Raw genomic sequence first — 17,547 nt, 5'->3', positions numbered from 1 at the left:
CGTAGGCTACATCCCGCGGGGCTGAGCTGACTTTCGCGAGGCTGCGTCACGTGATACAATATTTCAAGTGTTGGATAGTTCAGCTACGTTTTAAAATGGCGATGATAAAAAAGATTGTCTTATGTGGACTTTATTTTCAGAATAAACAAATGAGAATAGCTGCTGAATTTTCCACCAATCAATCAAAGTCAAAAGGATTTTTATCATAAATTGATTTAACATTTCTGAGTTTAAAAAAAAGAAAAAAAAACGTGGGAAAAAAATACTGAAGATATGACCTGGGTGTCCTCAATGGTCGTCACGGGCCTGCTTCCAAGTGTCATCCTGTTACAGTAACTAAGTGGCTCAATCGGTCAAACAGTCGCTCTCACGCTGAAAGACATGCCCCATGAATGTGAAATACTTCCAGAAAAGACAAGTGTAATAGATTATTGTACGCTAAAGCCAGAATAATTCTGATGACCATTTTAAATTCTTGGGCTGTAAAAAGACTTTTTAATCTTTCCAACTCATTTATGTGACGTGTATTATCACAAAGCGCCAGTGTCAGCGGTGATTATAGTGGATCTCCTGTGCTCTGTCCAGATCCGTTCTCTTATCACTGACTCTGCTGGAAATAAATTGCTGATTCTGAGCGGCCAGAGCTCTGACCTGGGAGGTGACACCCTTCTGCAGGACGGAGCCTTCAGCTGGCAACACTTCCAAAATATTATCGCCGACCCTCAAGTAAGCAGAGCACACTTCTTCCTCTCCACAGTGTTCATTTGTGGATCACCTTAAAGTTCTAAGGGTAGTAGAGGCACAGCTGTTAAATGTTGACTTTGTTACTCTTCCCCGTGTCATCCCAGGTGATTGAAGTCCTGTCCAGGGCCTCTCCAGAGCAGCCGTCCAAGCTCACTGTTTCCTGTCTGGGAGACGGGGGCTGGAGCTCCCTAGGCCAAAGCCAGGAGCAGCAGCAGATCCACAATCTTCTGGAGTACCGACTAAACCCTGAACCGCACCTCCCCAACATGGACGGAGTCACGGAGTTCACTGAGTATGTCTCAGAGACAGTGGATGTGCCATCACCCTTTGACCTTTTGGAGCCCCCAACATCTGGAGGCTTTCTGAAGCTGTCCAAACCCTGCTGCTACATCTTCCCCGGAGGAAGAGGAGACTCTGCTCTGTTTGCTGTCAATGGATTCAACATCCTAGTGGATGGCGGATCTGAACGGAAGTCTTGCTTTTGGAAGCTGGTTCGCCATCTGGACAGGATCGACTCTGTTCTGCTCACTCATATTGGGGCAGACAACCTTCCTGGCATCAATGGGTTGTTCCAGAGGAAGATCTCAGAGCAGGAGGAGGAGCGTAACCAAGGATCTGGCTCCAGCAGCAATGGTGATTGGATGAAGAATCTAATCTCTCCTGAACTTGGGATTGTATTTTTCAATGTCCCAGAGAAGCTTCGGATGCCAGAGTCCACTCTGAAAGTAAAGCGAAGCATTGAGGAAGCATCTCTTACGTTGCAGTACCTCAACAAGCTTGGCATCACACCAGAGCCTCTTCACAGGGTTGTAAGCAACACCATCGAGCCTATCACACTCTTTCACAAACTCGGTGTGGGGAAGTTAGAAATGTATGTGTTAAACCCTGTCAAGGAGAGCAAAGAGATGCAGTTCTTAATGCAAAAATGGGCTGGAAACAGTAAAGCCAAGACAGGGATTATGATGGCTAATGGAAAAGAAGGAGAGATCTCTGTTCCCTATCTGACATCAGTTACTGCCCTCATTGTTTGGATTCCCCACCGCCCCACAGAGAGGATAGTCAGGGTGCTCTTTCCTGGAAATGCACCTCAGAATAAAATCTTTGAAGGCCTTGAGAAATTGAAACACTTGGACTTCCTTCGATACCCGGTGGCTACTCAAAAGGACATATCATCTGGTGCGCCGCCTCCCGTCCTCAAACAGACTAAAATGAGATCAAGAACCGACAGCAAAGAAAGTCTCAAATCGTCACCCAAACCAAGCTCGAAAACAGCGAAGAAAGATGTCAGTGGGCAGGAGGAAGAGTCCAAGAGTGACACAACTAAAGAGAATAAGGTTGAAAAGAGGGAAGAGAAGAAACTCAAGAGTGACAGTCTAAAAGCCACCAAACAACAGAAAAACAGCGAGGTGGCCCCTGTGGCAGGCAAGTCTGAGAAAAAGAAAATATCAAAGGAAAAAACTGCCAAGCAGGACAAAGTTTCCAAAATGGATGAAAAGAAAGACAAAGAAAAGAAAGAAATTAAGAAAGAGAAACGGGAAGGTAAGAAGGATGAAAATATAAGAAAGGAAGAGAAAAAAGAAAATGCCAAGGAGGATAAAAAGAAGGACCCAAGTAAGCCAGAACTCAGAAAAATAACTAAACCCGACCTGAAGCCGCTCACCCCTGAAGTGAGGAAAACTCTTCACAAGGCCAAGACTCAGGCTAAGCCCAAGGCCGATAAAAATAAAGCAGTTAAAGAGGAAGCGAATGAGAAAAGGCCGGTCTCAAAGAACATCCGTCAGGAGGTTGCGGAAGCAGCACTTGCAGACAGATCGATCGTGTCCTCTCCAGAGGACCTCACTGAGGACTTTGAGGCTCTGAGAAGAGAAGAGCTGTCCAAACCTAAAACGGAGCCCGTCCAGAATGATGTGATGTCTGGACTCTCAGTTAACAGAGATGCCACTGTTTCCACTTCAGTTTTCCTTGATGAGAAAATCGCATCTCCTGCCACTGAGACTAAGCCTGTTTCACCCAAATCCTCTGCCAAACCAGAAGACAGCGCACACAAGGGTGCATCACAACAGGTGGCAGCCACTGACAAAAAGGATGCAGGAGATGGTGTTGACAGGAAATTTGAAGACAAGAAAATGGAGGTGTTTTCTCTAAAGGACGATGCAAAAAACAGATCAAAAAAGAGTGAAAGCTCAGAGGAGGAAGGTGACGTAATTGAAAAAGCTGAACTTGAAGGAACAGAGGATGACGAGGTTCTGAAGTATAGAACAGAGGAGATGAAAAAGGAAAAAATGGGAAAGGAGTGGGACACCAAAACCCCTGGGCTGAAACCCTCATCCACAGCCCTCTCCGGCCAAGCAGCATCGGCCTCGGAGCAGTTCTCCTTCATCCAAGATGAAACCATCCCTGGGTATTCTGAGACTGAACAGACTATCTCTGATGAGGAGATCCACGAGGAAACAGAAGATCGGATACCACAGTTGCGATATGACGTGGGCTCCTACGACATCTTGGTCCCTGATGTCCCTGGCACCTTTGACTCCATGCATGGCATAAAAGAGATGAAGAGCTCTGCCACATCTAATGTTGCAGATGTCAAACCCAAAGCCTTGATGGGAGGTCAGGAACCTGAACTTGCACCTTACCCCACCATCATTGCTGCTCCACTTGCAGAGGAGGAACATATCTCCTCGGCAACATCCATCACCGAATATGACAAGCTGTCTTCCTTTGCCACATCTGTAGCTGAGGACCAGTCCATAGCTTCTGTGACCGCGCCGCAAACTGAGGATGCCGGGAGGAGCTCTCTGCTACTGGACACCATCAACAGTATACCCTCACGTGCAGAGGGCACTCAAGGCAAGGACTATCTTCATTCCGCTGGAACCATCTCGCCCACCTCCTCTCTGGAGGATGACAAGTGTTTTAAGTCTCCTTCCTCTGATGAATACCAGCCCAACATTCCTGAGATGGAGGGCGAAACAAAGATTAAAGCAGTACACGAAGAAGAAGAAGATGAGGAGGACGAGGACGAGACTCCAAATGTTGACATCCCTCTGGGTAAACTCCAAGAGGGCTATGAACAGGCAGCCTCCATGATGCTCCAAGAGAAGCAGAAATCTCCCTCTGCCACTGTTGCTCCTCCTCTGCCCTTCTCTTCCATGCACCACACTCCCACGCAGGCTAGCGATGAAAAACAACCTGTTACTGGCTCAGAGGGATTCAAGATCGTTGCCGAAATCAAGACTGTGTCTCCCCCTCCATCTTTCTCCCAAGAGTTAGGGTGTCAGTCAAGGCAGGAGAGCGAAGAGAGATGTTTGAGCCCGGATGACAGCACAATGAAATTGGCCTCACCCACACAGTCTGTGCCTACAAGCAGTGGCTACTCTCCCACAGAAGACAAACCTTTTAAGACAGAGGACAAAGATGAGGCCAACCTGAGGGCTGACGCCCTCAAAGGTGAGAGGTCTGTCACCATTTCTGATAATACCTCCTTTATTGGTCTGGCAGGTGACAAGACAGCATGTGAAGCATCTGAGGAATCTGAAGAAGACCATGAGGAGGAAGATGACTTTTATGGCAAAAAAGATCTGCAGCCTACTGTTAAGGCCAAACTTATGGAGGCAAAAGAGGGATGCTTCCTGGACGATGACTTCACCTTTGAGGGAAAGAAAGAAACCAAAGTGGAAAGCTTGGACAAGACACGCATGGACGACAAACCAAAACCTACACTGACATACTCGGATGAAGATGATGAAAAGGAGGATTTCCCAAGTGGTTTAGTTTCGAAGCCCTCATTAGCCGGACAAAGCAAAGTAGATGTGAAAACTGACAATGCTGAGAAAATGGCCATCACCTCTTTGGAGCCTGAGAAAAGTGTTCAGTTCAGCCTCTGTGATTTTCCAGAGAAGGAGAGCAAAGAAAGGTCCATATACATAAGACAAGACACGCCCTATGTGCATGGCAAAACATTCTCCTACAGTGACATTTATGACAGTAAAACAAGCTCAGTGGAGTCTGATTCATATCGTCAGGAGTCTGTTGACAAGGCGGAGAAAGAGATTTCAAAGGGTGAAGTGCAAAGCGCAACAGCAAAAGACAAGGTGTCAGAAAAGGAGGACTTCACCGTCTCACGTGGGAAAGAGTCCTTGAGCCAGTCATGGCTGGACTCGGGCAGCACCTCGGCTGTGCCTTCATGTGTAGAAGATTTCAAAGAAAAGGAGACATTTGATTACAGCACAAGCCGATTTCCTTCAGTGGCAGATAGACCCGAGGCCTCGTCCACTTCTTTATCCTCAGAAAAAGACTCCTTCTCTCTTAAAAGTCAACCGGACCACGCAAAGCCCTCGACGTATTCCTCCATGACAGCGTTTGGTGTTGACAAACCTGCTGCCACAGCCTACAGCGAGAAAGGAGCATGTTTGGAGGTTGACATGCGTAAACTAACAGCAAAGGATGAGGAAGACTATGATGATGATGAGGTCCTTGATGAGGGTGAGGAGGAGGAGGAAGAGGAGGAGGACGAGGAGGAAGATGACATCGAGGATGTTGATTCTGATATGGAGAAAGGCGCCAAAGAGAAATCTGAGAAGGAAGTAAAATGTCCAATCAGTGAAATGTTTGGACCAAATAGGCCTGAATTTATTGTGTCTTTGGTTGGATACGGCTACAACAGCCAGGGCAAGTTGAGTGGGAATGAAAGCACCTCCAGCTCCAGGGATGTCTCTTCACCCCTCAGTGGAAAGCCAATGGATTTAAGGGCTAAGGGTTTCTCTGGCTACTCCTCTGAGCTGGAATACTCATATGGAGGTGGACAGAAAGATTCCTTTTTATCCAGTCTGACCCCAGTCAAAGGCAAAGAGGATTTCACCCTGAAACCAGCACAGGACAGTTTTTACCAATGTGACAGAGCAGATCCTGATTTTGAGAAACAGAAGACCCCAGATCTTTTAAGCAAGAAATCATTGGACACAAGCTTTCAATACACGACCAGTGCCACCCCTGGCTACTCCTCCTCCTCGGCCTATAGCTACTCCTCCTCCACCTCTGGCTCCCTCTCAACCAGCCGCCAGTTCGGAGAGGAGCTTGAGACACCTGCTTCTGCTGAGCCTCTCTTTGAATATTCCTCCTTTAAAGAGGAACACTCACTGGTTGGGGATTCTCCCTTCCCCACCTCAGTTGGCACCAAAGATGACTATCTGGAAGTCACCGAAAAGCAGATCACAGCTGCAGCCGCAGCGGACTCTACCTCCAGTATCAGCCGCTTTTCACCTCGCAGCCCATTTGAGGAGGTCAAATCCTTCCCTTCACTTTCATCCAGCACTTTTGCTGAGGACAAGAAGGACCACATGATCTCAATGGGGGGTGCTATGGAAAAACAATCTCAACCAGGCTGCTTCTATAAGCCTGAATGGTCCAACCTGTCCAAGGTGGACACAGCCAGAGGGTTCGGGGCCACACCAGGTCAAGCTGCAGAGCACTCCACCAATAAAGAGGCAGCCAGCGCCGCTCTGTTCGGTGTTACTTCCTCACCACGCCCAGACATAGAAGGGAAGCATTACTTTGAGGAGACTGACAGCAGTGAAGAAGAAGATGAGGAGACTTACATACGTGAAATGACTCGAATGTCGCCATCCAGTGGCGTGGCAAGTAACCTTTCATTCTCTGATAAACCTGTTGCCCCACCAGCCAGTGACAAGAAAGGTGAGGCCCTCCCTGATGTTCTGGGCCCCTACATGTCCTCACACCTGCAGGCCAGCAAACCAGACTCAACCAATGGCCCCACAGAGGTGAGCACAAGTTCCACCCTCCCTGCTGGAGCAGCAGCCAGTGGTGGAAGTTCAAGTGCAACTAAGGTGGGGCCCAGGGATGGAGCAGGAGGCTATAGGAGCTCTTATGAGTGGGAGATGCCTAATCCCCAAATAGGGATGATGCCTGGAGACTCCCCTCCCCATTATCGTCACGATGATGAGTTTGAGGAGGAGTGTGAGATGGAACCAGAGCACCCCGCACGCCCACTTTCCCTCTCTTCAACCGATCAGCCCTTCCACCCACCATTCTATGCTGAGGAATGCAGCCAACAAGGGCAGGATGACGATGATGACAGCGATCAGGATCTTGCTGGTGCTGCTCCCATGGGAGCCACCTCCTCTTACACAAGCCGCACCTCGCCGGGATATTCGTCCTCTGAGTACAGGCAGCGTAAAGCAGACCTCTCACCTTCCTTTATCAACCCTTGCATGCGGCAGCTGTGCAGCGATGAGGATGATGAAGAGGAAGGACATAGAAGTGACCAATCACAGGAGGGAGATGATTATGATATGTCAGCCAAGAGACGGGCCCACAAACAGCCCCACCATCACCAGTCACACAGCCGCGACAGCAGCTCTCTCCACCAAGCAGGTGGCATGTCAGTAGGGTTGGGTCTGGCTACGGAGGACACACCACCCACCTCCGTCAGCGAGTCTCTTGGCTCCCAGTCTGACTCTGATGGGCTTCCAGGCACTGAGGAATACCCCTCAGCCACTGCTGAAGGCAACATGGACTCAGATGAGGATGCAGACTACATGCCTGTTGATAAATTATCTGCCTCTAAAGGAGGAAGCCATCACTCTGTCTCCAGGAGAAGCCATGACCCGGCTCCCGCACCTGTCATGGACCCCTACCCTCACCCTCCTCGCCCAGATGTTTGCATGGTGGATCCTGACTCTTTGGATAATGGCTCCCTCAAGAAAGAGCCCAAGACTAAAGGCTTGAAGAAAGCCTCTGGGAAAACCAAATCAGCATCCCCAGCCAGGCGCAAGAGGTCTCCCATGTCTATCAAACAGACGCCATCTCCTCGCAATGCCTCACTGAAGAAGAAGGAGGCAGACAAGAGCTCACGTATGTCTCGACTGTCAGATGGACAAGGCTCCAAAGATGATGACCTGTCCAGATCCAGCTACAACCCTGGCAAGGGGCTGACGAATGGCATCAAGAGCAGTTTGGGTGCGCTCAATTCCTTCATTCATTCTGAAAACTTTTGTGATTAGGGATGTCAGAAAATCAGAATTTTGTTCGCAAAACCACTGAATTTGAATGATTCTTGATTCCAAATTTAATGCTAAACTACTAGTTCTAAACAATCAAATTAATATATTTCTGCTGCACACACAGTCAGTCTCAATGAGATGGTGGTGGGGTGTTTGAGATGGAGTCTGTAGATTTCACCCAAGATGAGAGGGCGGGCCCAACCAGTCACTTGTCACTAAAGTTAACATTTTTGTTTGACCCCAGGAGAGCCGAAGTTGCTGTTAGCTTCAGGGATAACCTCCTTCACTTCATGCAGTTGCAGGCGTGTTTGATTGCCTATTCTCTCCAGTAACTACCAGTAAGAGAGGAACAAGTACCATCACCTTTTCAGAATTTAGGCATCTGTCTGGTATCAGTTCTTCTGACATCCCTCTTTCAGATCCAGCAATTTTACTACAAAGGTTCAGAAAGAAATAGAAAGAAAAAAAAGAACAAAATGTTTTTGCTCATGATTCTGCCCACCTGCATTCACTGTCCCATCCAGGTTCTCAAAAGACCAGTTCTACAGCTCCTCCTGGCCTTCCTATTTATGTGGACCTGGCCTACATTCCCAACCACTGCAGTGCCAAGAACGTGGACCAAGAGTTTTTCAAACGTGTCCGCTCTGCATACTATGTGGTGAGCGGGAATGATGCAGCAAGTGGAGAACCAAGCCGAGGAGTCCTTGACGCACTGTTGGATGGCAAAGCTCAGTGGGGATCAAATCTACAGGTAGTAGATCGAGTTTGAGTTCTCTTAGGGCTCATGTCCTGGTGCTGAGCATTCTCTCTGAGACCGGTGTTTGGGACATTTTTCTGGTGCTCTCTGGCTCAGGGTGCACAAATTTTAACTTTAAGTGAAATGCTGAACACGTCACTGCCATTCTCATCCAATTGGTCAGTCAACAGTGGAGGGGTGGGAGAGGTACCACAAACACCAACAACTACAACAGAGGAGCTGACGATTGCACTCCCTGACATGTTTTCTCTGAACCCACACAGAGCAGTGAATCGGTCTCCTCTGCCTGAGTCCTCATCTAACCCAGAGGAAGTTGGCCTGCTCTTTCTTCCTCAGATACTCAGTATCATTGCAACCAAAGAAAACATGTCCCAGCTTGCTAACTCTGCTGGCTTGGGGGGGGGGGGGGGGGCGCAGTTCAGTTCACATTCTTTTAGTTCACTGAGACTTTGTTTTTACTAAATTGTATTGGTATCAGAACGTGGGACTCCTGAGTGGAGGGAAACATTAGATTCTTTTGAAGCCTCCCTTCAACTGCAACACCAAAATCATGTGGGTGAAGTTGGCTCTTCTTTCCCAGAGCATGGAGGAAGGTGTAAGCCAGGAGTTCCACACGGGGACTCACAGTCAAAAAGATCTTAGATTAGTTTAATCCTACTAACAACAAAGTGTAAATGCCCAAACAAATTCTAATCATTGAACAATTTGTGAGCTGGCCGTCTGTATTTGTTTTATTTGTCTTGTCCCCTGAGGTGCGTGTCAGCCCCCCCAGCAGCTACTTCAATCGGGGAGGTTTTTGTATGTTTGTTTTTGTTTTGGAGGTTTCGCTCATCCTGACAGCTCCAGCCATCTACCAGCATATTGGTGAGGTCCATGGTAGCCCTGGTAGAAATGCGTGAGATGTTGTGATTGTTGCTATTAAAAATGTAACAGCTGAATGAAAACTGCTGCTATCAAGATCAATTTATTTGAGTTCATACAGAATTTTTTACATTGAATCCATCTTTGATTTGCTGTGTGATGATCAATGACATGTATTTTCAACAGAGGAAATCTGTGAATCATTGCCATTTTTTATGAATTTATTAGGTGTTCACAAATGCACCACGAAGTCCCTGTTTTTGATCAAGGCTTTACAAATCAATATTAATCGATTTCAAATGTAGACAGTGAGACAAGACTTCAAGTTAAAACCCCAGCTGTTAGGGTTGAGAGGGTTTGAGATCGAGGCAAGGCAAGGCAATTTTAATTGTAGAGCCCGTTTTCCCCACCAGTTTGTCTCAAAGGGCTTCACATGGCATCATAACAACATCCTCTGCCCTCAGAGCCTCACATCGACTGAGGAGAAACTCCATAGAAAACCTTTTACAGGGAAAAATGGGAGAAACCTCAGGGTGAGGAGGGGAGGAGGATCCCTCACCAGGAGGGACAGACGGACAGGAGATGTTGGTACAGACATGAAAACAGTTTATAACACAGAATGGAGGAAACATGGAAATGTTAATAACAGTAGAAGAAGGAAGCTTCTGGAAGGGGAGGCAGGGAGAGCAAGCCAACTTGATGGGGGACTGGATGGTGGACTGGATCATGGGAGGGGAGGCAGGGAGAGCAAGCCAGCTTGATGGGGGACTGGATGGTAGACTGGTTCATGGGAGGGGAGGCAGGGAGAGCAAGCCAGCTTGATGGGGGACTGGACGGTAGACTGGTTCATGGGAGGGGAGGCAGGGAGAGCAAGCCAGCTTGATGGGGGACTGGATGGTAGACTGGTTCATGGAAGGGGAGGCAGGGAGAGCAAGCCAGCTTGATGGGGTACTGGATGGTAGACTGGTTCATGGAAGGGGAGGCAGGGAGAGCAAGCCAGCTTGATGGGGGACTGGATGGTAGACTGGTTCATGGGAGGGGAGGCAGGGAGAGCGAGCCAGCTTGATGGGGGACTGGATGGTAGACTGGTTCATGGAAGGGGAGGCAGGGAGAGCGAGCCAGCTTGATGGGGGACTGGATGGTAGATTGGTTCATGGGAGGGGAGGCAGGGAGAGCGAGCCAGCTTGATGGGGGACTGGATGGTAGACTGGTTCATGGGAGGGGAGGCAGGGAGAGCGAGCCAGCTTGATGGGGGACTGGATGGTAGACTGGTTCATGGGAGGGGAGGCAGGGAGAGCGAGCCAGCTGGATGGAGGACTGGATGGTAGACTGGTTCATGGGAGGGGAGGCAGGGAGAGCGAGCCAGCTTGATGGAGGACTGGATGGTAGACTGGTTCATGGGAGGGAAGGCAGGGAGAGCGAGCCAGCTTGATGGGGGACTGGATGGTAGACTGGTTCATGGGAGGGGAGGCAGGGAGAGCAAGCCAGCTTGATGGGGGACTGGATGGTAGACTGGTTCATGGGAGGGGAGGCAGGGAGAGCAAGCCAGCTTGATGGGGGACTGGATGGCAGACTGGTTCATGGAAGGGGAGGCAGGGAGAGCAAGCCAGCTTGATGGGGGACTGGATGGCAGACTGGTTCATGGAAGGGGAGGCAGGGAGAGCGAGCCAGCTTGTTGGGGGACTGGATGGTAGACTGGTTCATGGGAGGGGAGGCAGGGAGAGCAAGCCAGCTTGTTGGGGGACTGGATGGTAGACTGGTTCATGGAAGGGGAGGCAGGGAGAGCGAGCCAGCTTGATGGGGGACTGGATGGTAGACTGGTTCATGGAAGGGGAGCGCAGGCCGGTGTCACAGTAGGGAATAAAAGGGGGGGTGGGGGGGCGATGCAGGCGGCAGTTGGAGCTCTGGTGGATCTGTGGAAACACAGAGAGACTGCGAGACACCAAGGCCAAACTACAAAGTGCAACAAGTAGTGGTAATGACAGTTCCAAAAATGTGCAGGGAGGAGAGGAGGAGAGAGGGGGAGAGGAGGGGAGGAGAGGAGAGGAGGAGAGAGGGGGAGAGGAGGGGAGGAGAGGAGAGGAGGAGAGGGGGAGAGGAGAGGAGAGGAGAGGAGGGGAGGGGAGAGGGCTCCATGTAACCTGATGTGTCCCCCAGCAGTCTAAGCCTGTAGCAGCATAGCTATCAATGGTTCAGACCTACCTGAACCAGTCCTGACTGAAGGCTCTGTCATAAAGAAAAGTCTTGAGCCTGGACTTAAACGTAGTCAGAGTGTCTGCCTCTCTGACCCATGGAGAGATGCTGGTTCCACAGTAGAGGAGCCCGGTAACTAAAGGCTCTGCCTCCCAGTCTGTTTTTATTGATACTGGGAGTCACTAAAAGACCTGCATTCTGGGAGCGGAGTGCTCTGGTCGGACAGTAGGGACTAAGCTGATGCTTTTATTGTGAGAAACCATCACATATCAAAGATCGAAACACTGACGTCCTTTCAAATTACTTGTCTCGATTCTTAACAGTGTCAAACTGTCTGATTTGCAACTTGACACGACTGATGTCACGACTCTTTCTCCACCTCTGGTATTCACCCCTCTACTTCCTTTCAGGTGACGCTGATCCCCACCCACGACACAGAGGTGACCCGTGACTGGTACCAGCAGACCCATGAGAAGCAGCAGGAACTCAACATCATGGTGCTGGCCTCCAGCAGCACCGTTGTCATGCAGGACGAGTCTTTCCCTGCTTGCAAGATTGAGTTTTAAGACCTTCAGCCCTCTCGGTCTCCCTCTCTCCTCCTGGCCCCCCCAGTGTCGTTTTAGTTGCTCTTCTCTTTAGCCTGATATGCAAATCTGTCTCCGTTTGTGGGCTTTTCTGTGGTCGTTTGACAGGAAGCCTGAGCAGATCTGGATACTGGTTATTTTTTCTAGATTTGTATTCATTTATACGCTTGGTGTGGCTCTCATCCTTTGTATCACACTTGCAGTTTTCTGACGACTGTCCTCCACTTCATTATTGCTCCTGTGAAAGGGAGAATTTTCTACCTGTCAAATATTTCCTTTCACAAATTCCAGTGAGACAACGGCGTCCTGATTATTTGTTGAAACAGCAGTTATTGTATTGAAAGCAGAAAACAGGCAGTTTGAGTAAATGATGTCACAAAGGAAACAATTGAAGACCGGATGTACAGGTGCTTGCCTTCCGATTGGCCGCCATGAAAGCACAAGTTGGCGCACCTTAGAGCCAGCGAGGTTTGAATTCAGCACGTTTTTCTCCTCTGGATCCATCCTTCACGACACAGCTGATCAAACGTTTTGCCGGTAGAAAAGAGTCCCCGTGTTGTACCTCTAGCTGACATGTTGAGGGAGACCATGTTCCAGTGGAGCCCTTTCAAGCTGTCTTATGAATCTATTTGCCGTAGCGTAGGGAAGACCGTACTCAAAAATCGCTGTCGTCGTGAATTCTGCTATTTTTGCGGTGAAAATCCCTTGTTGCAGTGAGACCTTCTCAGTGGCTGTTAATTCCTGCAGTGAGTCAAGCTCCCTCCGCTAGTTTCTGTAGTCCTTGGTGTATTTTTCCGGTGTGTAACCAGTAAACATTGTTGCCGAGGATCATGAGGAGGGTTATGGACGGAGGCGATGATGCGGTTAAAGAGTCAGCATCTGATCTTTGGATTCTACCTGTTCGTATGTTTTACAACAGCACTTTGTGTTTAAAGTCCGTTTGGGGAATGTTAGACGACCCTCGAATCAGCTGCTGCGTCGTTGTGATCTTTATACAAAAGCGATGGGAGGAATCATGGACGACGATAGGACCGTGTGGTTGCGTGGAGAGATTGCGTTGGCCTGCTGAGTAGAAGTTTGAGTGTCACCCGCATGTGCCTTTCTGTCCTGCTGTGCTGGAAAGGAAATGAAAAGTGTCATCGAGAGCCAAGGAGCACCAGAGTGCGGTACATCCGGCAGAGGCTCGGGCGAGCTGGTCTCATCTGTTGTTGGGAATTTTGTCCATCAGGTTGTCAGTGCACAAAAGAAGTCCAGTCCAAATTGTGCGCATTGAGCACTTTTAAAGCACCAGTTGAGTGTTTCTGAGTCGCCACTCAAACAAGCACAAATAGCAGCTCGGCGCGCAAAACCTAGAGCAGCTTCACCTGTTTAGAAGTTGAGCTCCATGACGAGCACGATGACTGCACGTGCACTGAAAACCTGCGCCGTTTTTGTCATCATTGTTTAAGAAAACGCAAGGATCGAGTTTGTGGCGAGTTAGCGAAATAGTTTAACGCCATGTCACGCTTTTCACTGATTTCCAGCTTTCTCTCCATTCAGTGTTTCTCCACGACAGCCATTCAATACTGCGCGTAGACGTGTTTTCATTTGATCTGAAGGGTTTTATATTTTGATAAGTTTGAAGTAATTGATATTTGATAGCTGTTAACCAGGAACTCAACCAAACAAACTCCAGGACCAATAATCATCAGGGTTGCTATTTTATTACCCACGGTACCAATAGATATTCCTTCCTGTATATTCCTATTTTGTGCCCAACTCTAGTGATGCATGTGCAACAGATGCATGCACATGAAAGCGGTGGCTCTTCCAAACACAACCCAGGGCCGCAGGCAGGAATCCAAACCCAGCGGCTCCCCTTGATTTGAATGTGAAGATGCAGATTACCTTTATGTTCTCCGTGGAGGACGCCGATCTCCTGGTTGCCTTGGTTACCATGCATCATGTGGTACTTTTAACTTACCTGGCGTGCTGTCCGTACTGTAGCCTCCAGCATATCACAACATGGTGTAGGGCAGTAATGAGGAGAGCAGGAAGAGGTACTTGTTTGGATGACAGGACGCAGTTCTGAACATCATCAGTAGTTGAAAATCTTAATGCTGTACTTCACCCAAGAAGTGGATTTAACTTTTAAATAATCACAAATAAATATCTCGAGCTCAAAAGAGACAGTTTGTCCCCTCCAGCATCACCTCTTTGTGTCACCAGGATGCAGGAGTCAGCCATGTACGCCGAGCTTTGTGGCCGGCTCTTTCTGCATCCTGGAGCCACAAAGAGGTGATGCAGGAAGGACGAACTTTCTTTGTGAGGTCAAAACTCCGATTAGTGAGGACTTGAAAGGTGAGAAACACTTTTTGGATGAGGTATGACTTTACTTCCTGCCTAACTGACTGAGCGAGGGTTAACGGACGCTCGCGTGAACCCGTCGTCCAGATGTGCTCTTTAACAAGCTAACCAAGCTAACCAAGCTAGGATTAACCGTAGAAGCTGATTGCATCACTAGAACCTCTCCTCCTAGCAGACACGCAAACCCCAGACTGCCAGACAAGAGCAACTCGGTTCAATCTTGTTTATACATTTTTATCAATACACACTTTCATATTATTCACACGTAATAAACACACTCTCAAATATAACTGCTACATTTCGGTATTGTGCAAAATATATACATATGAACATATATATATATACATATATCTCTGGAGTTCAGACACGTCTGAATCCTGCCGTGAACCAATCATCTTAAGACTGTTGGTTTCCAGTGAGCCCTGCTTGTACGTGCATGTGTACCTTTTGAGTTCTCTTGTCTTGTAATAGCTGAACAAAAGAACAACAGAAAAACACAACTTAACATAGAAATGCTATTTTAAAAGATATATATTCAAGAAGCTCGGCTGAGGAGGCACATGTAACCTGACTGTGTTGTGCTGTAAAGAAAGCCTTGTGATTGTTTTCCCTCCTTTCTGCTTCATGGTTCTACTTTCATAGTTTGTTTTTAGTGCAAAATTCTCTTCTCTTTAAATGCTTCAAAAGGTTAAAATAGAAAGCAGATTTATTGTTACAAGGGAAAAAAGTGTGACAACCAATTAAACATCATTTACTGAAGAAAAGCATCGCTCTCCTCTGGTCTTTTTAAACTTTCACAAATTGGAAATGGTTTTCCTTTGGAAAAAAGGGTTTGTTTTTTTAATGTTAACTTTAAGAGGTGCTGCTGGTTTTCTGTTTGGAGGCTGCATCTTGGATAAGAAACGAGAGCGCGTCAATATTATAGCAGCTGCAAGTCCAAATTCAATTTTTACATTGACTGAGTGCAACATGTGAGCAGCATGCGGCCCCACAGTCGTCTCAGGGGCCAGTGTGGCCCTCAAGGGCAAACAAAACCTCACCCTCACAGAGTCCACACATGGCCTCACACAAACACACATCTGAAGAATGGAACTCCTTGAAGTCCGTTCTTATCCCTAGAGACACCCCAATGATCTCCTACGTTGCACAACTCGCCCTCTCTTTTACATCTGAATAAAGTCAGTGGTCTTCCCTGTGGCCCCCCAGCAAGAAGGTTGTGGGTGGAGCAGTGGTCTTCCCTGTGGCCCCCCAGCAAGAAGGTTGTGGGTGGAGCAGTGGTCCTGACTGTGGCCCCCCATCAAGAAGGTTGTGGGTGGAGCCCCGGCTGCAGCACGGGGTCTTTCTGGGTGAGTCTCCATGTTCTCCCTGTTCCTGCTGGGTTCTCTCTGGTACTCCAGCTTCCTCCACAGTCCAAAGACATCAAGAGGGACCAGGTTAATCCAGACTCTAAATTGACCGTAGGCGTGGCTGGGAGAGCCAATGGTTGTCTGTCTCTATGTGTTGGCCCTGCCCTGGACTGGTGACCTGTCCAGGGGGAACCCCGCCTCTCGCCTAACGGACCACAGCTGAGCTAAATAGCAGGCTTTGCCAGCTCTGGTTTCCCAAACAAGCCGGGGCAGAGAAACAAGCAAAATGAGCCTCTCACCTCAGAAGGAGTTTGCGTCGCCTTGCAGATGCCCATTATAACACATGCCGTGTGTGTGTGTGTGTGTGTGTGTGTGTAAACCCAGCGTAAATCAATGATCAGTATCGTTGTATGCCAGCACTCAAATGGCTGCTCTTGTTTAGGTGAGGATGAACTGTGCAGGGTTTTTGATGTTTTGCAAAATGCACTAAAATATAAATCCATGTCTACTTCAAATTGAAAGGTTCATTGTTATTGTTTTATTTGATAAGGACACACAGGACAGACATGCCGCCGCCTGACATAAGCTGCATAGGGTTTGCAGCAAATGTTGATGTGCAACGTCGTCCCTTGAGAGGCTTTTATGAAAATAAGACATTCATTCCAGAGAATAAAAGGACAGTGAATTGAATGCAACAAAGTATCTTCAAGCTGATAAAAATGAGAAGACATCAAGAAGGCAGGCGTTTCAAACCATCTAAAAACCAGACTGGAGTGGATGTTTTTTGATTAACTGAGATCTGATGGCCGTCTTTGAAATGTAGAAATCAAGAAGATTTAAAGAAGTGACCTTGACAGATGAGACGTGAGAACGTGTTTGTTGTTGAGCCAACCAGGACCACACCGCGTTTCTCCTGCTGAGCTAAACAGGGATTGCCTTCTAACTCGTTACCGTGGTTACTAATGAGCCAGGGTTGATGGGACCGAGTGGTGGATTAGTCGTGATTTGAGTCTGCTGACGGTGTTGGAGGACCAGCAAGGCTGTGATTCGCTCAGAGACACAAACCTGAAACTCACAGAGGCACGATAGGAAAAGTTGGGGTTCTCTTATTTGGAATCCTAGATTATTTTGGGCTATCGTCGATTCATATTCTTCACAGGGTGACTGAAGAGAAGTGAGGAGCAACAGAGTGGTCAGAATTCACTCTCTGGGCTCCGTGAATATCTGAGCGTCATGTTAACTCGTCCGCTGGTAGTTGAGGTCCACCAAAAGCCCCAAATGTGAGCCAGCAGGCGGCAGTGCAGCACATCGCTCACAGACCCTGACAACATGTCTGCAGCTGGGTTTGTTCACCACTGAATTATGAGAAAAGGTTTGTGTGTCGGCGTCTCAGGATAAATGACGGTACCAACCGCTGCAGGCAGTCTTGGAGACAGCAGCCTTCCTTCCTGCTGGCCTTGAAGTAAATGGATGATGTCATCCAGTGGGAGCTTGAGTCCCACTGACGGTCCGGCCCAGGAACAGAGTGGGTCTTGTTCTGGTTGTGTTAAAGCCTTTTCACTGGTCTGGGGAAGCGGGGAGGTTCTGCTGGCCTCAGATCAGCTGTTTGTCATGCAAACGCTGCCAAACAAAGACGGCAGTGATTCGTGGAGCCCCGTTGTTGTTGTCACCAGACCCAGTTTGTTACAAGCTGA

The 17,547-nt window shown here is 48.3% G+C and overlaps 1 protein-coding gene across 6 annotated transcripts in view; it reads left to right on the top strand.

The window, feature by feature from the left end:
- Positions 1 to 13,778, top strand: part of map1aa (microtubule-associated protein 1Aa) — a 45,810-nt gene extending 32,032 nt beyond the window's left edge. For all 6 annotated transcript variants that reach the window (XM_086224161.1, XM_086224171.1, XM_086224197.1 and 3 more), the window contains 4 exons: positions 586 to 726; positions 849 to 7,722; positions 8,291 to 8,517; positions 11,988 to 13,778. In XM_086224161.1, coding sequence (XP_086080287.1) covers positions 586 to 726; positions 849 to 7,722; positions 8,291 to 8,517; positions 11,988 to 12,143 — 7,398 coding nt within the window. In that variant the 3' untranslated portion in view covers positions 12,144 to 13,778. The remainder of the gene's footprint in view (positions 1 to 585; positions 727 to 848; positions 7,723 to 8,290; positions 8,518 to 11,987) is intronic.
- The last annotated feature ends 3,769 nt before the right edge of the window (positions 13,779 to 17,547 follow it).

This window comes from Aulostomus chinensis, chromosome 2, assembly GCF_037954235.1.
Source record: "Aulostomus chinensis isolate RoL2024-O1b breed Wild chromosome 2, RoL_Achi_v1.0, whole genome shotgun sequence".
NCBI classification, from domain to species: domain Eukaryota; kingdom Metazoa; phylum Chordata; class Actinopteri; order Syngnathiformes; family Aulostomidae; genus Aulostomus; species Aulostomus chinensis.
This window is presented reverse-complemented; position numbering and strand designations above follow the sequence as displayed.